At 47.3% G+C, this 26,541-nt stretch overlaps 1 protein-coding gene across 4 annotated transcripts in view; it reads left to right on the forward strand.

The window, feature by feature from the left end:
* The window catches only part of MYO10 (myosin X), a 229,275-nt gene that overhangs the window by 26,695 nt on the left and 176,039 nt on the right, over window positions 1-26,541 (forward strand). For 2 of the 4 annotated variants that reach the window (XM_023239408.2, XM_023239417.2), the window contains exon 2: window positions 23,063-23,161. The exons of 1 other annotated variant lie outside the window; for it this stretch is intronic. In XM_023239408.2, coding sequence (XP_023095176.2) covers window positions 23,063-23,161 — 99 coding nt within the window. Of the gene's footprint in view, window positions 1-23,062; window positions 23,162-26,541 lie in introns of those variants that run through there. One more of the 4 variants, XM_023239418.2, reaches the window with a different exon arrangement.

Raw genomic sequence — 26,541 nt, forward strand, 5'->3', positions numbered from 1 at the left:
GCTTTGTGACGCTTGTCCGTCAGCGGATCTGGAATGGGCCTGTTTGCCCTGGGATCGGGTCATTCCCACAGCCCGGGAAGATTGGCTGTCAAGGAGGCAGCTCTGGGCTCTGACTGCCCAGAGCTGCTGGCCTCCGGGCGGGAGAACATTCCTCTGTTGCCCTCCTTTCCTGTCTCCTGTTGAGAGCAGGGAGACTCCGGCTCCAAGGGCAGCCGCGGTTTGGGAGAAGAGGGTTTCAAGGTCAGGGGGAAGATGATTTATCCTCCGAAGACAACGGTAAGCTTCGCAGAATGAGACCAGACAGATGTGGGTTACGTTGCATATCCTACGTTCGTTCCTGGAAGCGTTTCCTTCAGAGGGTTGGGAAGCCAAGCTGTGTGCGGTTTGCCTAAAGACGGCCCTACCCATCCCTGGAAAGAGGGAATCAGGCCACTCTCCGCCGCCGACGTGATTCTATCGGGGTCAGAAACGTACGACTCCACTACTGGAGGTTCTGGTCTGTTCTCACGTAGTTCGTGATTCAGTGCGACACTCAACTCCGTGTTCTCATCCCAGGCTCTGGGTTGCAAGTGCTTCAAGCTCCAGACTCACAGATCTTCCCTCCCGTTTAAACACACCATTCCCTTTTGTGTTTTCATCAGCACCTCTCGTGTCCTTTGTCCCTCTGCCTTTTGTGACGCCTGTTTTCTGTAGCTACTGGTCTGGTCTCTGATTAGATTAAAGTCTTTGAGAGAAGACTAGCTCTTGTTCATTTTCAGGCTGTTGAACCATTCTGGAAGCCAGGGGCACTGGACTGGGCTATTTTCCTAATATTCGTTCCCTTATTTAATCTCTTAGCTGTCCTGCGGATCTGAATTTATCATTTGCGTTTTGTGACGTAGGGAACTGTAGAGCAGAGAATAAACGTGCCAGGCGAGGCCGAATTAGGTGGAGTTAAGAGGATGCACTTGCCCGAGAGTCAGTGACTTGATGGTATATAGATTATACATTAATAGCCCTCTTTTTTAAAAAGAGGAGAGAAAAACCCCACCTGTTGCGCCACCTGTTAGCTCTGGAGCTTTGGGCAAGTTCTTTGCTCTGCGCCTGCTTCCTCACTTCTGTTAGATGGGGGCAGTGTTCGTTGCTGGGGCGTCAGAAATAAGCGAGCGTGTGCGAAATGTTTGGCACCTGCCCACGGTCCGTGTGTCTGCTGTTGCTGTCATTCTCCAGGCTGATGTGGCCACGTGGGGTACTGGAGTCCGGTCTGCTGGATGCGGAGGATGCCTCGCCATGGAGTTCTGTGTTCTTCTTGGCCCTCGCACAGTGCCTTGTCAGCCAACGGGGCTGAGTCAGTGTGTGTAGGATGAGTCCACGCATTTGGAATTCTGGGTGCTGCTTGTTCTTCGGGTGAAGCGAATTTGCTAAAAGATGAGAATGTGCCTCAGGTTCACGAGAGAAATAGAACGGCGGGTCACAAATGTGGAAAATCCTCTCGCGTTCCTTAGCCAGGGCCGAAAGAGCAAACAGCTTCTCAGATCAGTCGTTTTAAAGGTGGGAAATATGGCTTCATGATGGTTTGGCTCTAGAAGCTGCCAAGGAGCCAAAGTGCTGGGGGTTGGGACGGTGGTGGGAATTTCTAGTGTCCTTCCCTCTGTCTAGAGAATGAGTCTGGCCAGCCTTGGGGGCGGGGTGGGCAGAGTGGCATTGGGAGGGCTGGACAGGGGGCATGATCGGGCATGTGGGTTCCGAGATAAGTAGCCCCTGAATGCTCCTTGTTAGAGATTCTAGAAGACAGGAGGTTTTCGTGTATAATCCAGGATAAGTGTTTTTAGAGTAGAGCTATCACTTGTAATACTGTGTTCCACAGTGTGAACCCCAAAATCTGAAATAGGAGTCTTCCTACCTATTTACATGCTATAGAGGTAATCTTAGGGAAGGGAGTTGGACACAAAAAGGTCAAGGTCACTGTTGATGGGGCAGGGCTGGGAAAAGGTACACACTCTCTGGCAAAGCATCAATGTGAACGGAGTTGATGCTGGAGTCTCCCGTGTCCTTGGATCTTTGTCGGAAGCCCTTCCTTCTGTCCTTGGCCCTTCCTAGCACAGGTGGTTGTGGCCTCCCAGGGAACAGGGAGGCCTGGCATCGTGCAAGTTTCTTACTTACATATGAGCATACCTCGCTTTATTGCACTTTGCAGGTACTTCATTTTTTACCAGTTGGAGGTCTTTGGCAACCTCGTGTCGAGCAAATCTGTTGGCACCGTTTTTCTAACAGTATTTGCTCATTCTCTGTCTCTGGGTCACATTGTGGCAATTCTCCAAGTATTTCAAACTTTTTCAATACTACTACATTCGTTATGGTGATTGGTGACCGGTGATTATGACTTGACTGTAATCTCAGATGATGATTACTGTTTGTTCTTTTTGTTTTTGTTTTAACAATCAAGTGTTTTTCTTTTATTTCTCTCTCTCTCTCTCTCTCCCTTCCTTCCTTCCTTCCTTCCTTCCTTCCTTCCTTCCTTCCTTCCTTTCTTTTTCTTTCTCTCTCTCTCTCTTCCTTTCTTTCTTTCTTTCTTTCTTTCTTTCTTTCTTTCTTTCTTTCTTTCTGTCTGTCTTTCTGTCTTTCTTTCTGTCTCTCTTTTCTTTTCTTTTCTTTCTTTCTCTTTCTTTCTTTCTTTTTCTTTCTCTCTCTTTCTTTCTTTCTTTCTTTCTGTCTCTTTTCTTTCTCTTTCTTTCTTTCTTTCTTTCTATTTCCCTTCCTTCCTTCCTTCCTTCCTTCCTTCCTTCCTTCCTTTCTTTTTCTTTCTCTCTCTCTCTCTCTCTCTTCCTTTCTTTCTTTCTTTCTTTCTGTCTGTCTGTCTTTCTGTCTTTCTTTCTGTCTCTCTTTTCTTTTCTTTTCTTTCTTTCTCTTTCTTTCTTTCTTTCTTTCTTTTTCTTTCTCTCTCTTTCTTTCTTTCTGTCTCTTTTCTTTCTCTTTCTTTCTTTCTTTCTTTCTTTCTTTCTTTCTTTCTTTCTTTCTATTTCCCTTCCTTCCTTCCTTCCTTCCTTCCTTCCTTCCTTCCTTCCTTCCTTCCTTCCTTGTCTGGTAGGCTCCATGCCCAGAGTGGGGCTTTTCATGACCCTGAGATCAAGAGTCGCACGCTTTACGGACTGAGCCAGCCAGGCGCCCCAGCAATAAAGTATTTTTAAGTCAAGTTACATACATTGCTTTTTTGTTTTAGACATAATGGTGTTCCACACTTAATAGAGTACATACACTATAGTGTAAACTTTTATATGCACTGGGAAACCAAAAAAATTCACTTGACTTGCTTTATTGTGGTGGTCTGGAACCGAACCCACAGCATCTCCCTCTGGGCTGTGCCTGTACTGGACAGAAGCACAGGCAGCAGATGTGGCTGGGCTGGAGAGGTGGGCCAGGCCCTTCCGGAGTGGGCAGTGTCGATGGCAGGCCGCAAGGTGCCTCGGTATTGGTGGTGGAGCAGGGAGCAGGCAGGAGGCACTCGGGACAGGCTGGGCGTGAGTGAGCTCAGCCTGGTTGAGATCTGAGAAGAGTCCAGAGGAGGCCGGAGGGGGAGGCAGGGGCCCGGATGTGCACAGTCCCCATAGGCCTCAGGAGGGATTGTGTCCAAATGAAAAAGGCATTTCAGCAGGGAAGGGATGTGTGTTTAAAAGGGTCACTCTGTCTTCCTGGTGGCACATAGGTTGTAAAGTGTCAGGGCTGGGTGTGGGGCCTGGCGTGGGGGCCTGGGGTGGGGGGGGGACGGTGAGAACAGATGGCCTGCTGGGCCTTGTCCCCACGTTTGGAAAGGCCAACTTGCCTCTTGGAGCTGCTCACCTCCCTGCTGGGTGTTGGGGCGAATTTACAAGTTTTTCTGCAGTCTGTCTGTCTTCACATCCCTACACGCCAGGCTCCAGGGTCGTTTTTACGGTTGCTAACCTATAGCTCCTGGAAACCCCAATTCACACATTTGCCTTACCCTGCCCTCATTACACCGGCAAGACTCTGTCGTCTTTTTGCTCTCCTGTTTAAAAAATCTGGTCGTGGAAGGAGGCGAGGGCAGTTTTGGGTGAAAGCACATACTTCCTACTGCTTGATGCGTAATTAATTGTCTAGCTTTATTTGTTTTAACTCTAAGCCCCATAGTAACTCCGATAATGAGCTGACATGTGCATTTAAGAGTTCAAGAATTTAGAAAGCGTTGCTGTTGAAATCGCTGTGAGTTTTGGATTCGGGTAAACAGATATGTTTTTCTTCTTCCCTTTGGTTAAAAAAAAAAAAAAAGAAAAAAGTCACAGGGCAATTTGTGTACCAAGTTCTCTAGAACTTTTAAATCATCTTATACACTGGGCATGTAGACTACCTTCTTAGAGTGATCGTATTACCTCCTTATTTCAGAAGTAGAGAGAAAAAGACCGTTCCGCCCATGTCTCCAGGTAGTGTTGTGCTAAGGTAGGTGCGGGGGTTGGGGGGGGCAGGCGATATGACGAATGATTCATACATACCCTTGCTGGTTGTCGCTGGGGAACGTGTGTCCGTATGCTCCCTAAAACGGGAGGAAGCAAACAAACAGAAGACCTCGCATTCATGTCTTTGTACATATGCCGCTATCTTGGCTCACAAAATGACAGGTCTAGAGTCTAGAACTGCATCGTCCAGTTCCTTAGCTTCTAGGTACAGTCGGCCAGTGGGCAGTGGGAGTGTGGCTGTTCTGAACTGAGATGTGCAGTGAGTGTAAAATACCCTCTAGACGGGTGCCTAGGTGGCTCAGGCCATTGAACGTCCGACTTTGGCTCAGGTCATGATCTCCCGGTTCACGGGTTCAGGCCCTGCCTTGCCCGGAGTCCGCTTTGGGTTCTCTTTCTCCCTCTCTTTCTGCCCCTTGCTCGCTCGCTCGCTCTCTCTCTCTCTCTCTCTCAAAAACAAACATTAAAAAACAATTTTTAGATAAAATACCCACTAGAGTTTGTGGGGCGCCTGGGTGGCTCAGTCAGTTAAGCATCCAACTTCAGCTCAGGTCATGATCTCACCGTTCATGAGTCTGAGCCTCAAGTTGGGCTCTGTGCTGACAGGTCAGAGCCTGAAGCCTGCTTCGGATTCTGTCTGTCTGTCTGTCTGTCTCTCAAAAAATAAACATTAAAAAAAAATACCCACTAGAGTTTGAGAATTAGTATGGAAAAAAGAATGTAAACTATCTTGTTAGTACATTGTTTGTACGGATCACATGTTGAGGTGACACTATTTGTATCTATGGGGTTAAATAACACTGCAAAAGGCAATCTTATGTGTCCGTTTTTTTCTTTTTCTTTTTCTTTTTCTTTTTCTTTTTCTTTTTATTTTTATTTTTTTTTCAACGTTTATTTATTTTTGGGACAGAGAGAGACAGAGCATGAACGGGGGAGGGGCAGAGAGAGAGGGAGACACAGAATCGGAAACAGGCTCCAGGCTCTGAGCCATCAGCCCAGAGCCTGACGCGGGGCTCGAACTCACGGACCGCGAGATCGTGACCTGGCTGAAGTCGGACGCTTAACCGACTGCGCCACCCAGGCGCCCCATTATGTGTCTGTTTTTAATGAAAAACAAAACAAAACAAAACAAAACAACGGGGTTGCTAGAAAATGTAAACTTCCACACGTGGCTTGCATCTTTTGTGTTGGGGGACATCGGTCTGAAGATGGGCTTACCAGGACGCAAGACGGGCTCCTAGAGACCCGCCGAGCAGCCGGCCGGCAGGCACCTCCTCAAAGTTTTCTCCCTGGAGCCCTTTCAGCTGCTTGTGATGACTGCTGGTACTGTCCCCCCAGGGAGGGCCCCGCCGCTTCCTTTGTGACTTTGCTCAGCAGCTCCCGGGGTCCCTTGCCTGTTTCTCTCCCGGCCTGCAATCGATGACAGCCACAGGACACGCATACTGGGAGGTCATCTCTTTGGCACAAAGAGAGCTCAAGGAGTTCTTGAGATTAGTGGGGTCTGCAGAGTTTTAGCGACCCTCTTGAGATGTCGGATAGCGTTTGGGGGGATGCCTGCGAGATGGTTCTGACTACTGTGTCAGCCACCTAGGCGGTTTTGTCCGGGCTACTTTTCTGTGATCCGCTGAGATTTGTTTTTTTGTTTTTTTGTTTTTTAATTTTTTCTGTTTGTTAGTTTCGACAAAGACCGTGTGCGCAGGGGAGGGGCAGAGAAAGAGGGAGAGAGAATCCCAGGCGGGCTCCTTGCGGTCAGCGCCAGAGCCCGACATGGGGCTCGACGTCACGAACTGTGAGACCGTGACCTGAGCCGAAATCCAGAGTCAGATGTTTAACCGACTGAGCCACCCGGGTGCCCCTCCGGCTGGGATTTTTCAACAAACCTCCTCGGGAGCTTTTTCTGTCGAGGGAAGAGGTTTGAACCCGTTTGTGTTTGCCCTTCCAAATTGCTAGAGCTCGTAGCCCATGGCAGGGTGGCCCCAGCAACAGCTGGCACTCTGTATTGCCTGTAATTTGGGGCCTTGGAGGTAAGTGGTCGCTTCTCTAGATTTCCAGTGTCTGTGGACCAACCTCTGTGGCATCTGTATGGGGAACAAGGGAGTTTGGATGGTACCATTTAAGATGCCTTCCGGTTTGCCTGGTGTCATTAGCAGGGGAGGACAGCGCATGGGCATTCTGTGGAAGCCTGTAGGGGGGACCCGTTGCCACTTGAAAAGCTGAGCTGTGGGCTTAAACACTGATTTAATGGGATTTATCCAGGGAAGCTGGTTTCATGCCCCCGGGGGAGGCGTTTTGCATTATGTCTTGGGTATGATGATAGAGGAGTATTTGTGGAGTCCCTAAGTAAATGCTAATAGAGGACGGTTTTTTTAGGTGATGTTTAGCCAGCCGGCTGTGTTATAGGTGCAGTTTTGTGGGGACTTCTAAAATAGCTCTTAAATGACATGTTTTGAAAAGTGACTTTCAGCTAATTTCAAAACAAACACTTGGATCGCAGCGGACGTTAATTATTGAGTAAATGAATACTGCGGGGCCAGGGGGTGGCGGGGCGGGGGGTGCATGCCAGCATCGTGTAGTAAATTATTCAGGAGCGATGCGCTCCATGTGTGGACAGGGTATGTATGTTAACTCACCTCCTTATTTCCTTCCTCTCTCTCTGTCTCCTGCTCTTCCTTCCTGGTTTTGCTTAGACCTAATGGTTTCCCTGCTAGGAGTAGCTATCTTGGATTGGTGGTTTTGAACCCAGTGCTCTGAAGCTGATGTTTTGCTTTGCATGGGGTTCCAAAGAGAGCCCCAAGCGTTCCCTCGGAGCCAGACCAGGTTTGAGAGCCACCGAAGTGGTGAATTTGGGAGGGGGGAGGGAAGGGAAGGAGCCCTCGTTCCTTTGGGTGACCACCTATCCTGCTGAGGACTAGCCCGGCAAAGGAGCGCTTCCTCACCCCCCCTGGGCCCAGAAGCCCCAATGGTGGGGCCTCCGAAGACGCCAGCTGTGCACATCTGGAGCTGGTCCCTGGGCACTGTCCAGGTTTACGAGCTCCACGGGTGTTTGATTCTGCTGTAAAGTCAGAGGTGAGAGCCTCCCTTCTGCACAGTTTTCTGTCTCACGAGGGTTTACTGGAAGTTGGCTTGGCCACTGGTGTTTGTGGCACCTGATTCGTGGGCTTTCTCTCTGCCTGTGGTTCCCTTCCTTCGTGAGCCGGTGGAGTGGAGGATGGGCTCCATTCTTCCAAGAAGGGCAGCCAGGCCAGGGGGACTGGGGGCCAGGGGATGGTCTGCAGTTGGGCTTGGGAGCAGCATCCTGCCTCAGCTGACCTCCTGCCGGCCCTGCTTAAACCTCCTTCCCGTCCTGCTCTGTTTTATAAGAGGAGCCCCTGTGCCTGGGGTTCACCATTGAGGGGTTTTATTGCATGCATGACCTTGCTTCCGGCCATGAGTCAGGCTTTTTACTGGGTGAGGTGGTTGGGGGAGGAGTGCCTGAATTGTGGCTGGAATGGTTCTAGAAGGCTGGAGCGGGGGTGGGGGGGGCTGTTGGACTCCATCCCTAGGAGGTGTCTTCTGGTCTCTTGCTGGGAAACCTCTCCTTTGCTGGGATGAGCCTCTTCTTCCCGCTGGTCGGTTGTGGCTGCCTGGGTGTGGAAAGGGGGGCATAGGGCCTTCATCTGGACCAGACAGGGCCTGGCATCCAGGAGTCAGGGATAAAGCTGACGAGAAGCCAGGAGAAACAGAGAGGAACGTTCCTTTAGCTTCAGGACCCAGGGCTTTGTGTTACCTGCCCCGATGGGATCGGGCCAGATTTGTCCGGCCGGCCTCAAACTTCAGCCCACCCTGGCCTGGCTTAGTCTCATCTACCCCAGTGGGGGGTCTTAACTGCAGGGCATGCCCCGCCCCCCCACTTCTGTCGGCCTGTTGATTCTGCTCAAGGACGTCTTGAGAATTTCCAAGTTTTGGAGAGTCTTTTGAAGGGAGGGGGGGATTCAAAGTCGATACCTCAAAATGACTTGGCTGCTGTATTGTTTTGTTTCTTGTTTTTGTAAGAACATAGTTGGAAGAAAGTCTGTTGCGTTTGTGAAACAATGTTACTTGGCCTACATTTTATTGGTAAGCGGGGAGGTAGTTTTAGTCCTTTGCGGTTTCTAGAGCTTTGCTCGGGAGAGTCTGAGATTTTATTTTTTCTTGGGCCGGACAAAGGTGAATGCCTTCTTTGTTCAGTTGTGTGGGGCTGTTAATAGTTTCTGGACGGAGATTAAGTAGAGCGGGTAAGCCACTTTGCATTGTCTTAGCCTACACTGGCGCTTGGCTGATTTGCAGAAAATTGCCCTTTCACCTTGGTTTGCACCTGCCTTAGGGGAGTCCATCCAGTTCTTCGCCCACGGGAGGCCTGCTTCCTTTGTCAACACCCCCCTACCCCAAGTGCAGGTTCCGTGTATACATCCCCGGATGAGTCCTTATGGCATCAAGCTTAAGGTTTCTATTTAAACTTTGTCCCCCTTGGACTGCAAGCTTCTGGAAGTAACCTTAGGACTGTGACTCTGGCCCCCCATTATTGTTGCTCACTCGGAGGGTGGCCCCTTCTCTTCATGGGGAATTTCTGGTTATGCGCTCACCTTCATTGTCAGGTTAGCTGGTTTAATCCCCACAGTGACCTGGGAGTTGGGTTCCTCTTCTATCGAGGAGGAAATGGAAAGCCACAGAGGTTTAATTTGTTGCAAGCCACGTGGCCAAGATGCAGGAAAGCCAGGATTCCCATTGAAGCAGTTGGACCCCCTGGATTGAACCATTGTTGGAAACCACCGAACTCCAGCCCAACCACAAGAAAAACCCCCAACCAAGGAATATTCTACAAAATACCTGACATGCACTCCCCAAAACTGTCAAGGCCATTAAACAGGGGATAGAACGCGAGCAGCGGAGGGGCAGAGAGGCAGACTCGGATTCCGAAGCAGGCTCCAGGCTCTGAGCTGTCAGCACAGAGCCCGAGGCGGGGCCTGAACCCACGGACCACGGGATCATGACCTGAGCTGAAGCTGGATGCTTAACCAACTGAGTCACTGAGGCGCCCCAGAAATTGATTTAAAACAACAGTTAAAACCACACATCCCATTCCATTCCACAACTTGTCTGGCTTGTCACACTGTAGGTGCCCTGGTGTCCTCATGCCTCACTGGTCCTCACGGTCAGGTGCACAGGCCCACGTCCTTGGAAGAGCATCTCCTTCAACTTGTCCTGAATTACCAGTGGCATTGCCGTTGGGTTGTTAGACATGCTGCCTTGTTCTTGTTGTTAGAGAGAGAGAGAGAGAGAGAGAGAGAGAGAGAATCTCAAGCATGCTTCCCGCCCAGAGCAGAGCCTGAACCAGGGCTCAATCTCACAACCCTGAGATCATGACCTGAGCTGAAATCAAGAGTCAAATTCTTAACCGACTGAGCCACCTAGGCACCCCATGCTACCTTTCTTAATAAGTGTCATTCTGTTTCCCAGATCTCTGTGGAACCCAAGAAGATATTGAATATGGAGAGAAATGAAAATGCCTTTGGTATAGGAGAGAAATAATTTTATTTAGAGAAAATCTCAGTATATAGCAAGTAGAACAAATACAGGCACTTACGTGATTTAAAAATGTTTCTGGCCTCTTCAGCCTCCACCCCCATCACTCTCCTGGTGGGTGTAGTTTGTCTTGATAAGTTATTTTTATTCTCTTCTAATTAAAAAAATTTTTTAATGTTTATTTTTAAGAGAGAAAGAACATACGTGAGGGGAGGGGCAGAGAGAAAGAGAGAGGGAGACACAGAATCTGAAGCAGGCTCCAGGCTCTGAGCTGTCAGCACAGAGCCCGATGCGGGGCTTGAACTCAGGAACGGTGAGGTCATGACCTAGACCGAAGCTGGGCGCTTAACCAGCTGAGTCACCCAGGCACCCCTTGATAAGTTACTTTTAAGTCTTTTGCAACTGAAAAGCATCCAAAGTTGTAATTTTGGAGAAAAGGTTGGTTTACGTGGTTAAACTAGGCCTGCACGTTCTTAGATTCTCTAGCAAGGCTTTCCAAAGCCAGTTGTGAAAGCAATATGATGGCTGAAAGCCACCCTAGATGTGACCCGAAGGTGCCTGCAAGGCCCCAGATGTAGGTGCTGCCACGATGGGTCAAAGAGCCCCGTGGCTTTGGAGCGTTTCCGTAAGCCATGTCAACGCCATCCCGTGTCCTCTCGTACCCTGTGTCACAGACAAGCTGGATGGTCCCTCAGCTCATTCACGTCTGAGTCCACACCTTCTAGGGAGCATCCAGTGGGGTTTCTCAGACTTTGTACTGAAACCCTCTGCGGTCCATCATGTCTGTGAACAGCACTGTTCTAGCAGATGGCGCGTGCATTTGCTGGGCACTGGGCAGAGCACTCGGGTAGGGTTTTCAATTGAGAGCGAATTAATGAATTCTTCATCCTCCCTGAGGATGTCCAGCCCTGTTGCAGGTGCTGGAGATTCAACAGCAAGTAAAACCAACCCATTCCTGCCTCCTGTTCATACTCATGACCTAAATCCTGTCCTACATCAAACAGTCAAAGCACTGAAATAACTATGGTTTTGATGTTCTGGGGAAAGCATATAAAACCCGGTTGTGGTCATCTGCGTAAGTTTCTTGTTGAGTCAATTGCCTTCTGGATGTCTCCCGAAAGTCATGACATTCATGCATTTACAAAGATGGCAACTGATACCTCTCTGTGAAAGCTACTCAATGAAAAGCAGTTGTAAACCGAAAAGGCTTTCTTGACGTATGTATGGGGTGAGGGAGGCCGGGGGTGTAGATGGCCGTGGGGTAGTTGGATCCAGGGAGGGAATGAAGTCAGAAGTGATTCCGCCTGGATTTCTGGTTGGCCTTTCTTCCTCTCCTCTTTGATTTGCCACGTAATTCCCATTTCCTACAATCCACCTTCTGAAGCACACAATTCAGTGGTTTTTAGCATGTTCACTAATGACTCGTGCAAGTACGTTAGTATATATTAATACTAGCATATACGAATACTTGCACAACCGTCACTGCTGATTCCAGAAGGTTTTCACCACCCACAAAAATAAAACAAACCCCCAAACCCCCACGTGTATTAGCTATCCCTCCCCAATCCCAGTCGCTACCTTCACCCAGCCTTAGGCAGCCAGCCGCCTGCTTTCGACGTCCATGGATTTATCTTCGGGACATTTCACGGAAATGGAATCGGGCAACGTGTGGTCCCTTGTGGCTTCTTCCCCTTGGCACGATGTTTTCGGGCCTCATCCACGTTGTAATGTGATCCTTTGCATCACTGAACGATCTTCCATTGAATGGATGGGGCACACATCGAAAAATCTTTTCATCAGTTGATGGGCTATGAGGGTTATTTCCACTTTGGGGCTGTCGTGAATAAGGCTGCTGTGGACACGCGTATACAGGTTTTGATGTGTGCACGTATATTTTCATTTCGCTTGGTTATATGCCTCAGAGTGGGATTCTTGGGTCATACGGAAGCATTATGTTTACCCTTTGGAGGAACTGCCAGTCTTTTCCAGAGCAATTGTGCCATTATGCCTTTTGACCAACAGCGTATGTGGGTTCTAGTTTCTCTGAATTCTTGCCAATATATAATCTGCCTTTTTGATTGATTGAAATTATTTAAAAAAAATTTGGGGGGGGGCGCCTGGGGGGCTCAGTCAGTTAAGCATCCGACTTCGGCTCAGGTCAGGATTTCACAGTCCGTGAGCTCGAGCCCCGTGTCGGGCTCTGTGCTGACAGTTTCAGAGCCTGGAGCCTGCTTCCAATTCTGTGTCTCCCTTTCCCTGACTCTCTCCCATTCATGCTCTGTCTCTCTCTGTCTCAAAAATAAATAAACATTAAAAAAAAATTAAAAAAAATTTTTAATGTTTATTTTTGAGAGAGAGTGAGAGCGTGCACGCTTGTAAACCAGCGCGAGCATAAGTGGGGGAGGGGCAGAAAGAGAGGGAGACACAGAATGCGAAGCAGGCTCCAGGCTCTGAACTGTCAGCACAGAGCCCGATGCGGGGCTCGAACCCATGAACCGCGAGATCATGACCTGAGCTGAAGTCGGACGCTTAACCGACCGAGCCACCCAGGCGCCCCGATTAGATTCTTTTTTTAAGCACCTCTTAATTCAGGAAGTATGATTGTATGAAAAATAGCTTTTTTGAAATTTAACAAAATTCTGCAAAGGAATCACTGTGTGTGCCACAGAAGTGAGAGATAGCTGTTTTAAGTTTATTTATTTCCTACTGTGTTCTTGGTTTATTTGTTTTTAGGAAATGCTGACAAAGTCCTGTTCCAAGTAAGTTGGAGGGGTTTTCTTCCCCCTAAAAATAGATAGCAGCCAGGACAGGATTTCATTAAGATGATCCTATCAGTTTTTATCTGTAGGTTTGTTTGTTTTTTTTTAATTATTCTGGTCAAGATTAGGAAAGGGCCATAAACTCTAGGGAATAAGTGGTAAAGGATGTCTGGTATTCTATTCCATGAAGAGTACAAGCGTCTTGTGATGGTCTCTTATTACCCCTTCTGTTCTGTATCTCCTCCTGTTTCCACTGGAAGGAAGAATGGAATTTAGTTTTAAGTCCCTTAGGGAGGATTCCTCAGTAGTGTTTGAGAGTTCTTAGCACCAGAACAGTTTTCTGCATTTTATAAAATCTACGCGTCCTTTCTTCCATTTGCTCCTTTGTCTCTCTTGTCTTGGTCTCCTTGTAATTATTATTTCCTTTGGAAGAGAGTCGATGGGGAAGGTATTAGAAAAGGAAAACTTTCTCTTGGATACATTGTAAGCTCTCGGGGGCAGCAGCGATTTTGTTTCTGCTGAACCTTTCATAGTGCCTGGTACATAATAGGGGCCTCAAAAGATGTTTATAGGGTGAATGGACTTGTGGGTGGGTGGATGGATGGATGGCCTTATGGATTAAGTGACTTATAGATGGATGAATACATTTCAGATGTATTAACTGCTTAGCGCTGGTTTGTTTTCTTTTAAACGTGTATTGGCTGTGTGATAAACGATTAACTAACAGATGGACTAGTTTGATTTTTGTTCCTTGGATTCTCAGTGTTTGAGATTAGCTCAGCAACTTGGAGATGTCTCATTACCCTCAGATTTAAATGGTTTCTGAGATAATTTCGAGTCACTGTAGTTTAAAAGAGCAACCGAAAAGCCATTTTAAGGGGGTGCCTGGCTGGCTCAGTCACGAGAGCGTGCAACTCTTAATCCTCAGGGTCATGAATTCTGTCCACGTGTTGTGTATGAGAGATTGCTTAAAAAATAAAATCTTGGGGCACCTGGGTGGCTCAGTTGGGTAAGCGTCCGACTTCGGCTCAGTTCATGATCTCACTGTTCGTGAGTTCGAGACCCGTGTCAGGCTCTGTGCTGACAGCTCGGATCCGGGAGCCTGCTTGGGATTCTGTGTCTCCCTGTCCCTCTCTGCCCCTCCTTCACTCACACTCTGTCTCTCTCTCTCTCTCTTTCTCTCTCTCAAAAATATTAAATTTTTTTTTATTAAATCTGGGCGCCTGGGTGGCTCAGTCGATTGGGTGTCTGACTTCAGCTCGGGTCATGATCTCACAGTCCATGAATTCGAGCCCTGCGTCGAGCTCTGTGCTGACAGCTCGGATCCTGGAGCCTGCTTGGGATTCTGTGTCTCCCTCTGTCTCTGCCCCTCCCCTGCTCATGCTCTGTCTCAAAAATAAATAAAAACATTAAAAAAAATTAAATTAAAAAAAAGCCATCTTAAGGAATTGTAAAGAAGGTAGACAAAAATAGAATATAAAATCAGGGCTGAATCGGTTGGCAAGGTCGGAACCCTGTAACCGTGGAATGAACTCTTGATGGCATCACATGTTCATAATTGAGGCATCTTGCTCTTCAGCACCATTTGTTCGGTTTTGACTTTGAATCGAGAGTGGGGGATACCAGTGAGCCTTTGTACCTGTATCTGGGGAAGAGTGAGCCAAGGTTAGTTTTTTCCTGGACGGTTTTCTTCTTTTCCTTGCTTTTTACCTCCTGTCATTTGTGTACTTTTCATGTGATCCTCTGCAAGGAAGCTGCCGTCCAGGTAGCCGATGGGGGTAACAGAGTTTGACCCTCTGGGCAGGACAACAGGAAAAAATGGGAGTGCCTCATGATTCTTGGCAGGTGGGGGCATGGGATCCTATCTAAAGACATGGGACGGATTGTCAGTGAACTTTGCATCATGAATGCACACGTTCCTCTCTTTGCAGCCATACTGTTAAAGATGTGCTTGCGTTGTTTGAGACACTGCATGTCTGCCTATGGGTCTCAGGCCCATAGGTGAGGCCAGGAAATGGTGTTAATAATGACGTGGATGATGTAGCTGAAAGTTACAAATATAATGTACATACACATAGCTGGCATACATTTCTTATAAAAATATACAGTACTTCAGCAATATCCTCAAGGAGTTGGGTCGGCCTGTCTGTGGAGTGACTTAACCCTTGTGGCAAAATCTTAGGGTTCGGGGGGACGGGGGTGGATTGTGTCTCTGAGTCTGAAGCAGAATGTCAGCAACACGTTTTCCTCTGGAATCCAGTGGCCCATCAGCTCTGGTGGGCATACGATGGTTGTCGGGGTTGCCCGTATGGAACACGAAAGGCATCGCCATTCCACAGCCAGCGGTAAAGCGGGACAGACTTGGGGTCCTCAAGCCACACGTTTCCATCATCACGGGCTGTATGCTCAACGTTTCTCTCTTGAGCCCCCCCTTGATTCCCTGGCCCTCCTCAGCAGCCGGGGCAGGGTGGAGCACTGACCTCGGCCCCTGGTTGACATGTCCTTTGGGACATGAGCCTAATGCCACCCGGGTTCCGCTTAGAGCCTGGTTGCGGCGAGCCTCTTTAGAATCTGGTACGGTTGTTCAGAAATGATTGCCAGCCTCGGGTCCGAGCCCCTGCAGTCACGAGGGGAGGCAGTGAGCCCGAGATCACTCACCCCGTGGGCCCCACACTGTGCGTGCTGTGTGGCCAGGGCGTGGGGAGACCAACCCCCGCGGCGGGGATGCTAGGACACCGTGGTCTCCCCGGCCTCTCCACCGCATTTCCAGGCCCCCTCCTGGGCCACCTCTGGAGGGGAGGCGGCGTAGACTTCACCTTCCCCGTGTGTTTCTAATCTGCGGGCTCTGCCCCCTCTGCTGTGTCCGTGCCGCGTTTCCCACGCTCGTTTTGTACACGGGCTTTTGCTCCTCTCTTCATTCCTGTCTGCACCGTCTCCAAGCTTTCTGGCAAGTTTTGTGTTGGGGTTTGTGAGCACAGAGGACAGGTTTTTGTCTGTACAGTTCAAGCATCTGTGTACAAGCGTCAAAAGTCAGCTGTAATTCACATGAAAAACAAAACAGACTGGACGGAGGGAGGAAAAGGAGAGTGTCCCTCTAACCCCATCGTCAAGCCGTCTGCCTCCTGGACCTCTTTCCTTATGTCTGTCCGGCACTTGGCAGGCTCTCACCGCCCCCTCCCTTCTGTACGCACCTGCTCTAATGTCACCAGAAATTAGATCTGTCCCAGGTCTGCTGTATCTGGGGCTGATCCTACTCTGGGAGGTGGTGGAAATTCTTAGAATGTAGACAATGGAGTCTGCTTTCAATTAGGTCACGGACGATGAGTGGTTTTTAAAAACTCTAATTTGGCTGTGGCTCCAGAACTTTGTATGACTCTGGCTTGGTGGTTTCCAGCTAAGACAGTCCCCTCACCCCCTAGAAGTAATTACCTCGACCAAAATGTCGCGAGTGCCGAGTTGAGGAGCTCGCATTAGCATTTGGTCTGTTATAAAAGCCATGTGTCTTTTAAGGTGGATTGGAATAGAAGGATTAAAAAAAAATATGTTGAAGAGTTGTTTCTACTTCCAGTGGAAAAACCATTGACTGTAAAACAGGAGGGATTTCATTCATATGTGGAATCTAACCCCTATCCCACCCCCCCCCAAAAAACAACATAGATACAGAGGGCAGTTCAATGGTTTGTGGGGGGCAGTGGGGGGAGATGGGAGAAGTAGGTAAAGGAGGTCAAAAGGTACAAACTTCTAGTTAGAGTTAAGTCCTAGGAATGTAACGTACAGCATGGCGACCATAGTTAATAATACTGTATTGTATATTTGAAAGTTCCTAAGAAAGGAGATTTTCCAAGTTCTCATCACACAAAAAAATTGCAACCATGTGTGCCGATGGACGTTAACTAGACTTACTGTGTTTATCATTTCATAATATATGCAAATATTGAATCCCATACACCTGACGCTAATGTCACGTGTCAAATATATCTCCATTTGAAAAAATGGAGAAAACGTGCCATTTAAGTCCTTGATACTATGATATGTTATCTACATCCAGTTTCTGGAATTCAGTATCGTCAGGAGCAGGGTCCCCTGGCCCCTGCCCTGCCCCCGACTTCAACGTTAGACACCTTAGAAGATGCCAGGTTAGAGGGGCACCCAGGTGGCTCAGTCGGTCAAGCATCCGACTCTTGGTTTTTGGCTCAGGTCATGATCCTGGGGTCGTGGGATCAAGCCCCTCGTCAGGGACTGTGCTGGGTGTGGAGCCTGCTTAAGATTCTGTCTCCCCCACCCCCCCCCGCCCCTCCCCTATTCGTGTTCCTCTCATTCAAAAAAAAAAATCATTGCAGGCAAAAGAACAGAACTTTCCTTTGGCTGCTGCGTTTACTACAGATTTAAATAGCCATATTAATGTAGCCGTTACAAAATTATTTGTCCCCTTTGTCTTTAAAAAAAATACCAAATTTCCAAACACATTGTGATTTTATGGTGTAGGTTCTTAGAGAATCCTGAAGTGTAGCCCTTGACACAGTCCAAGTAAGCACTTACAAGAGAAAAGTGGGTGTGGTGCTCTGTTCTGGGTCTAAGGCTCAGTTGTGTGTTTGGGTAAAGAATGTTCTCTTTTCTGTGACTCTGTAATTAGAACATGCCACACAGCATGGTATTTAAAGCCTATCATCGTTACCTCTTTTTAGGGTTGTTTCCCTACCTTATTTTTAAACTTAAGTGTTTTCAGAGTTCAGAAGAGAAAATCATTTTTAAAACCAGAAGAGAAATGCGGTAGTTTTGAAAAGGGTGACAGTAGGTTGAAATCTGTGCTGGCGATTTTTATCTTCGTTAGCTTAAAGTAGGGATCAGCAAACTGTGTGTGCGTCAAGGAGCAGGAGGTAACAATTCCAGGCGACTTCGCATGGCCGCGGTCAGGGGGAAAAGCCGGATAAAATTCCTTGCCCTGGGAGGAGGCACTCCAGGTCGGCAGTAGGCGGGAGATTAAGAATCATCTTCCAGGGTGAGGGGCTAATACCTGAGCACCATGAGACAACGATATGCTCTACCCCAGTCTTCTCTTTTGTTTGGGCAAGTCTCCAGCGTGGCCACTTAGCCCCCTTGTTGGCATTAGTAGAGAGCAGGGGCTTGAATTCAACACACATCTTCGGAGTTTCAGCCCTTACCCTGAATCTTTATGGGTGTGTGTGTGTGTGTGTGTGTGTGTGTGTGTATGTTTCTTGGTCTCTGATTGCCCAGTTACAGAGACGCGATTGGGTTTTTCCCATTATTGAATGCTTAAGAATGTGCGTGTACAATTGGGAAGTATATAGGTTTGGAAATTAACTTTTCCTAATGATTTGAAATCACCAAGGTTTAATTGCAGACAATAAAATTCACCAATGACATGTCCACATTTGAAGGGGCTGTGGTGTATCTATACAGCTGCAAGGTTATCCACATGATCCAGCTTTCTAATTGTTCCGTCACCCCCGGGCTCCCTTTTTCCACATTCGTGGTCAGTGTCCCTCCCACACTTCGCTCCGGGCAGCTTTTCCTTTGCTTTCTGTGTCCACGGATTTGCCTTTTCCAGAAATGCCATATAAATGAAACCCTGCACTATGAACTGTTTTGTGTGTGGCTTTTTTTCACTTAGCATAATGTTTCTGAGATCTGTCCTTATTGATTATTCTGTCAGTGGCTTGCTGTTTTGTTTTTTTTTATTACTGAAGAGTTCCATTGCATGGATTCATTACATTTTATTTGTCTCTATACCAGTTGATAGTCATTTGAATGATTTCTAGTATTTGGCCATTAAAAATGCTGCTACAAATATTTGCATGCACGACTTTTGAAACATTTCTTTCAAGGAGGTAGATCTCTAGGGTGAGTTGTTGAAACCTGGGGTAAGATTGTGGTTAGTTTTTTTTTTTTTTAAAGTTTTATTTATTTTTGAGAGAGAGAGAGAGAGAGAGAGAGAGAGAGAGAGAGAGAGGCAGATGAGAATCTGAAGCAGGCTCCACACCGTCAGCACAGAGCCTGATGCGGGTCTCACGCTCAGAAACTGCGAGATCGTGACCTGACCCAATGTCAGACGCTTAACTGACTGAGCCTCCCAGGTGTGCCCCAAGATCGTGTGTAGCTTTTTAAGAAACTTCCAAACCGTTTTCTAAATGGGGGTACCATTTTACATCCTCCCTAGTTTCTCCACATCCTCACTAACACCGATAGTATTTTTTTTAATCCTATCCAGGAAATCGTTTGTTGGTGATGGAAAGTGGAACCCCTAGGAACCTCACTTTTGAAGAAGGGATGGTATTACTTGCCTCCTTACCTTACAGGATTGCTCTAGATCAAAGGAGATGGGAACTTTTGAGCAAGTGCTTTGTATGGTAAAAAAATGTTACCGGTGATTGATTATGCGCAGGAAAATTTTTAGCTATTAAACTCGACACGTATCCGTCTCAGAGATCAGGATGGGAACTTGTCCAAGTTTTAATAAAATGTATATGTTATGATCAGACTTTTAAAGACAGTTTTAAACTCCAATTGTGAGCTTTCTCCGTATGCTAGGTTGCCATATTGTACATTATCAGCCTTATTTAACAATGACAGAATATAATGACTTGCATGTGGTGGGCAAACTTTTCTTCCCCACTCCAACTTGGATGGTCTGGTAAATGTCTGCTTGTGACTTCATTTTTAAATGCCTGTGGGTGGCCTCTTTACTGGACCTGGGCATATGTGTTCTATTCGAATAGAATGGAAGCAGAACATTCGGGGGCTCAGAGAAACCACCAAGAACAATCTATGGAAAAATACCTACTTTGGTTTTGCTTTGCAGGTCTGATTTCACGAACATTGCCGGTGTAAGCTTTTCCAAGGAACAAAGGGAACGTTTTACATGCATTTCCCTTCCTACCTGTGGCAGACAGCTGCTGTCTGTAGGTCTAGTGGAACTGGCCGTGAGCTTCCTATTGGCAGTCTGGGCGGATTTCCTAGAACTTGCTTATGAGCAGCTCTTCACACCTGTTGAAAAAGACCTTTGGACTAAGGAGGGTGAACTGTGTGTTTGATCATGTAGGACTGTGTCAACAGAGGGCTTTATGGTACCTTCACCTGAGAAGGTAGGAGGGACCACCGCAGCCAGTGAAAGAGTCTGCGTGGCCGTATAGCCCCTGGAAGTCGGGAGGTTTGTGTTCATCCTTGTGACAATTTATACGAGTTCGGCAATGTCTCGTGACAAAATATCTGATTCGTACCAGACAGATAATTTTTAAAAATAATTGTTTTTAATCTTTATTTTTGAGAGGGACAGAGGGTGAGAAGGGGAGGAACAGAGAGAGAGAGACACACACAGACACACACACACACACACACACACAGACACACACACACAATTGGAAGCAGGCTCCAGGCTCTGAGCTGTCAGCACAGAGCCTGACACGGGGCTCGAACTCACTAACTGTGAGATCATGACCTGAGCCAAAGTCGGATGCTTGAACAACTGAGCCAGCCGCCCCTGACAGACAATTTTAATAATCGGGCAGCACATGAAATCCATTTTGATGTCAGGAAAAAAAAATAGTGCAGGTGACGGTTCTAGCAAGCAATGCTTTTGGACTTAGGACTTGGAGGGTGGAGGAACGACTGTGGTTTATGATTTCATGATTGTACCTAATGAGTAAAAGTTCTCTATTTATAGAACTTTGAAAGTTTCCATTTGAATGCGTGTGTGTGTGTGTGTGTGTGTGTGTGTGTGTGTGTGTGTGTGTAGGTATCTCAGAGCTTTAAAATGTTGCAGTCTCTGACGTGTAAATTAAATGGGATAAAGATGGGGCGCCTGGGTGCTCAGTCAGTTAACCGTCTGACTCATGATCTCAGCTCAGGTCTTCATCTCAGGGTTGTGAGTTCAAGCCCCATGCTGGGCGTGAAGCCTACTTTAAAAAAAAAGGGCGGGGGGCACTTGGGTGGCCCAACTGGTTGCATGTCTGGCTCTCGGTTTTGGCTCAGGTAGTGATTTCAGGGTCCTGGGATCAGGTCCTTTGGCGGTGTGATGCTTACTTGATTCTCTGCTCCTCTCCCCAACTTGCACACGCATGCTCTTTCTTATATATATGTGTGTGTGTGTGTGTGTGTATATATATATATATATATATATATATATATATATATATAAATAAAATGGGGCATCTGGTCGGCTCAGTCAGTAGAGAGTGCAACTCTTGATCTCTGAGTCGTGAGTTCAAGCCCCATGTTAGGTGTAGAGATTACTTAGATAAATAAATCTTCACAAAAATAAAAAGATGAAAACAATAGTTCAGGCACTTGGAAATCTTTTTCTAGGTCATTACAGATGGTGTGGTTTCGGTATGGAGTGATATTTGACAGGACAGTCTTAGAGGATGCCAGGAGTAAATATTCCTTTTCGAAGCAGCGGCCTGCTAATAAATCGGGAGGGACAGGCCGCTGTAAGTGTCATTCTTGGCGTTCCCTGTGTCTCAGCCCGAACCGCCAATCAGAGGTATGTGACTGACGCATGCGGAGATGGGAACTTCTCCCACTTGATGTTCTGTGTGTTCTTTTTTTTAAGTTTATTTATTTACTTTAAGATTTATTCATTTTTGAGAGACAGAGCATGAGCGGGGGAGGGGCAGAGAAAGAGGGAGACACAGAATCCGAAGCGGGCTCCAGGCCCTGAGCGGTCAGCACAGAGCCCGACATGGGGCTCGAACTCACAAACCGCGAGATCATAACCTGAGCCAGAGTTGGCCGCTTAACCGACTGAGCCACCCAGGCTCCCCATGATGAATTTAATTCTATATTATTTATCCCCTACCAGCTCTATCAAGAAGCCAGTTGTAGCCCCTTAAACTGCAAGCTGAATAAATTATAAGTAACATATTTTAAATATTTCACTTAACATTTGAAATCAAAACAAATTAAGTAGACCAATAAAATGAGGTTAAAAGTTCTAGAAAAAGCTGTTCGATGTAAGTACCATTTTTTTTTATTACACAAAGTTTTTTTTAACGTTTATGCATTTTTGAGAGAGAGAGAGAGTGAGGGAGCATGAGCTTGTGTGCACCAGTTGGGTAGGGGCCGAAGGGGGCTAGGGGCAAAGGATCCGAAGTGGGCTCCAAGCTGACAGGAAAGAGCCCAAGGTGGGGCTCAGACTCCTGAAGTGTGAGATCATGACCTGAACCAAAGTCAGATGCTTAATCGACTGAGCCACCTGGGCGCCCTTGTATGTGCCGTTTTGAGTGATAACTTAGGTATAGCATTTCCACGTTAACACATTGTGTCCTAAGGGTGTGCTCGTTTACTGTCAATTTTGTTGGGATTGAGGACACTGAACTCAGTTGAAATAACTTCATGCGGTATTAAAGGTCAGTGTTTCATTCCATCACGTGGGCGTACAGCATAGCGATAATTCTTTACAAATTGACCGGTAACCCCCCCCCCCCAGTGATTCCTTCAGACTTTTATCACTGGTTCTTAGAAACAAGTGGTTCTCATGTTGTGAAATCAAAGGAAGAGGAAATTCATCATTGGAAAGGTAAATACTATGCTTGTTTCATTTGTCCAGTGGGGAAACAAAAGATGGGAATAAAATCAACACCAAAAAAAAAAGCACCCCCGGGGTTAACACTGGGATCTGGAACGCTGGAGTTCCTAGCAAACTTGTCACCTGTGGATTGGGTTCTGATCTTTACTAAAACTTTAGTCCCTCCCTTGGAGAGTTCATCTGACACTTAGATCTGGTAGCAGCCGGAAGTCAGTGGGGTGTTCTGATGCCCTCCTTGTGGGCACGTGTGTGGGGCGTGGCCCTGGGAAGATGGGAGCCAGCAGGTCCCAAAGAGTCTTCATCACGAGGTGCAGCATTGTCACGACCTGGTTAAACTTGTTTCTGGAACCCGACTGCCCGGGTCAAGTGCTCTCTATCTTGTGATGCTGGGCTAGTTGCTACTATTCCTTCAGGTCTTCACTTCTCCGACTTGACTTTGCCAACAGTGGCTGCCTCGGGGGGCATTCGTGAGGGAAACCGAGATCGTCCACGTAAAGCGCTTGTGTCTCGGCAGCACGGGGCGTACCGTTTTCTCCTTCCCTCCTCCGCATTCTCTGGTGGGACACCGGGTCACGCTTGGGGTCTAGTGAAGGCTGGGGACGATGCTTCCCGGGGAGCCATTCTTGTCTGAGAAAAACATTTCCTTCTTAAAACCTTTTTTTTTTTTTTTTTTCCCCCGCAAAGGAATGTTGTAGTCAGTAATTTCGAGAGTGGTGATTTGCCACGAAACACAGTCCAAACTCCTAGTTCAATCCTGTGTGTTTTGTTTACAGGGGACACGGGTCTGGCTGAGAGAAAATGGCCAGCATTTTCCGAGTACTGTCAATTCCTGCGCAGAGGGCGTCGTCGTCTTCCGGACAGACTATGGTCAGGTGAGCTTGACCTGCAGCCTTCAGGGTGCCCGTGCTCCGCCTCCCGGGGTTGCCTTCCACTAGAGCATGCGTGTTCGCTGCCCCCACCCTCCATACCTTAAAGAGTTGTTTCGAAGTGGGAACACCAAATCCCGGAAAGAACGTGTAACATACACCGTCGCGTGTGAGATGCAGTCCAATTCTCCAAATGGAACACACACGGTGTTCTAGCCAGTGCAGGGCAGAAAAGCGCTAGACTTGGCTGATTCTCTCCCCCGGGAATCCTGCCAAAGGATCCAGAAGGGACAGGGGTGCAAGCATTTGAGAAAAGTTGCCCAATCATTGATACGTGCATCTTGGTTTCATTTCCACTTTCCCTTAAAATTCTGAGATTCCTGAGAGGGTTGGAAATAACCCGTCTGCCAGTGAGAATGTGGGCTGCTTCTGGTTCCCCGTTCTTTAGTGTAACATGAAGGCTGTAGTATCACTGAAAACAGACAGGTGAATTCAGAAACCGAATATTACATTTGGGCAGTTGCGAAAGGAGGCTGGTGTCTCTATTTTATAAAGGAAACTAATTTGAATGCTACAGAGGGATCCCTTTAAGACCTCTGCTGGAGGGGTGTTGGCTGGGGGGATGGGCTAGATGGGTGATGGTCATTCAGGGGGGGCACTTGTTTGGGATGAGCATTGGGTGTGATGTGTAAGCGACAAATCACTAAATTTTACTCCTGAAACCATTATTACACTATATATTCATTACCTTGGACTTTAAAAAAAAAAAAAAAAGGAATAGAGGTTGATGTAGTCTTAAGAAGGCTACACTGAATATCCTGAAAATCAGGGCAGAGGGCAACTATTCAGCAAACGATTGTAAAATAGGAAGCAGTTATTTGGTAAGTGACAGTAGAAATCGCTGTTAGTTTAATTGTAAAGTAGGAGAGGTGTCATAGTGTTTGTATCCCAAGTCGATGACTTGGATAAAACTAGGTTTTACCCAGTGGTAAACTTCAAAAGAAAAACTTGGAAAAGCATATGGTTACTTAAGTCACAATGGACATGCACTCCTGTTTTATCTGCCTCTGTCAGGTCTTGAATACGGTCTTTGTCCAAAAACAACCTACTTGTTTTACTACTATATTCTAAGTATATCAGTACGACCAAAGGACTCAAAAAAAAAAGATTTAAGACCTGAAGAGAGAAGGGGGTCATAATGCCCAGTATTTAAAGCTCACAGGTTCTGAATCTGGTCTGCAAGGTTGTTGAGAACAAAAGCTTCGGTGTCCGTGTTGAGTTGATTAAGGCCAGGGGGCTGCTCGCGTATCGAAACTTCTCAGAGATCGTCCGCTTGGTACGTTTCTCATTTCTTGGCTTGATAAACAGCGATGTTCCTGGGCTGTTTTGCGGTTCCTCAGTTTCTTTCTCATCGGAGACTCTTGAATAGTTGCTCAGCATTCGGTGGTAAAGACCTAGCCGTGTTTCGTAGGTGTGGATTGCAGGGAACGGACAGAGACGGCCAATGGGTCCCGTGTCTGACGGTCACGGCCAGCATGGATGCCGTGCTGCTCCCCGGGCTGGTTGCTTTCTCATCACATTCTCGGGTTGTACAGTATGATCTATAAACTAAGGACAGGCTAAGTGACTTTTGCCCAGCTTTGGGTCAGGCACTGCTTCAGTGTTTCCAATCCCACGCAGAGCTGGTCTGTCTGTCTTGCCATTGTCCTGTCCCTCTTCCCTTCCTACTTCCTCCAGATGAGGATTCCCTTCCTTGTAGCTTCTGTGCCTACTTCTTAAGATGAAGTGGAAAAGGAGAACAGTGTTTAAACAGTGCACCCGACTTGATGTAACTCGGTTCGTGCAAGTGCCGTGAAATAGATTTTTAGTAGAATTTTCTTTTTTTATGGACTTATTTTTTGATCCCAAAGAGAATTCTTTTTTTTTTCTTTTTTTTTTTAACGTTTATTTTATTTTTGAGAGAGACCGATCGACAGAGTGCGAGCAGGGGGGGGGAAGACACAGACTCCAAAGCAGGCTCCAGGCTTCCAGCTGATGGCACAGAGCCAGATGTGGGGCTCCAGCTCTCGAACTGTGAGATCATGACCTGCGCCAAAGGTGGACACTTAACCGACTGAGCCACCCAGGCGCCCCGATTCGTGTTTTCTTTTTAACTCTTCCCCCACCTCTTTTTAACAAAATTGCAGCAAAAACGCGTAACGTTAAATGTAACTATTTTTAAGCGTAGACTTCAGCAGTGTTGCATAGCACTCCGTGAGCAGAGGTGGCATGGGCTGGTCAGGCCAGTAGTTCTGGTCACTGTTGACAGTATTTAGGGATTGTGGGCTTAGAAAGAACTAAACCAGAATAACATGCACTTAAACATGAAAGCAGCTCTCAACTTTGACTTCTAATCTTCCTTCCATCGGGCATCAAATACTTGGTCTTGGATTGTCCACTCTGTCATTCCCAAGTATAATTAGCTTGGAGATTTGTGTAGGAATTACAGGGTTTAAGATATAAGAAGAGTGACACGAGATGGAAAGAATTGGGTTCAGACCGGGATCAAGAATTGAGAGTGGTGGAGGACTCTAGTATCTTTCTTTCCTGACCGACTTCTTCCTCTCCCCACATCCCAAGTTTGCTGTGGGACATATGGGTGTGTTCACCAGGGATTAGGGCAAGTTCATGAACTGGTTCTGGTCCCCAGGACAGGAAAAGCTACTCCTTAACTGGGCAGGGACAGATTCTGGAAGGAATCAGGGTCAAAGACACAGAGCGTGGCCTTGTCCTGGTCAAGCCTGACTATGGTAACTTTGGAAGGTATTGGCTGAGAGACAGAGAGAGAGAGAGAGAGAGAGAGAGAGAGAGAGAGAGAAGAGAGAAGAGAGAAGAGAGAAGAGAGAAGAGAGAAGAGAGAAGAGAGAAGAGAGAAGAGAGAAGAGAGAAGAGAGAAGAGAGAAGAGAGAAGAGAGAAGAGAGAAGAGAGAAGAGAGAAGAGAGAAGAGAGAAGAGAGAAGAGAGAAGAGAGAAGAGAGAAGAGAGAAGAGAGAAGAGAGAAGAGAGAAGAGAGAAGAGAGAAGAGAGAAGAGAGACAGGATCCAAAGCAGGCTCTACACGGACAGCAGAGAGCCAAATGTGGGGCTCAGACTCACCAACCGAATGGTGAGAGCATGACCTGAGCTGAAGTCGGAGGCTTAACTGACTGAGCCGCCCAGGTGCCCCAGTTTTTTCTGCATTTTTAAAAACAATTCTAGTGACATTTTTGTTACTAAAACGTGAACTCTCCCAACAGCCTAGGAAACTACTAGTTCGCCCTCTCACACTTCACGGGAATCACCTTGGCGGTCTTCTTCAGATGCACATTCGGATTGACAGGTCTGGGGTGGGGTCTGACAGAGGGCTTT

This window comes from Felis catus, chromosome A1 (assembly GCF_018350175.1).
Source record: "Felis catus isolate Fca126 chromosome A1, F.catus_Fca126_mat1.0, whole genome shotgun sequence".
NCBI lineage: Eukaryota > Metazoa > Chordata > Mammalia > Carnivora > Felidae > Felis > Felis catus.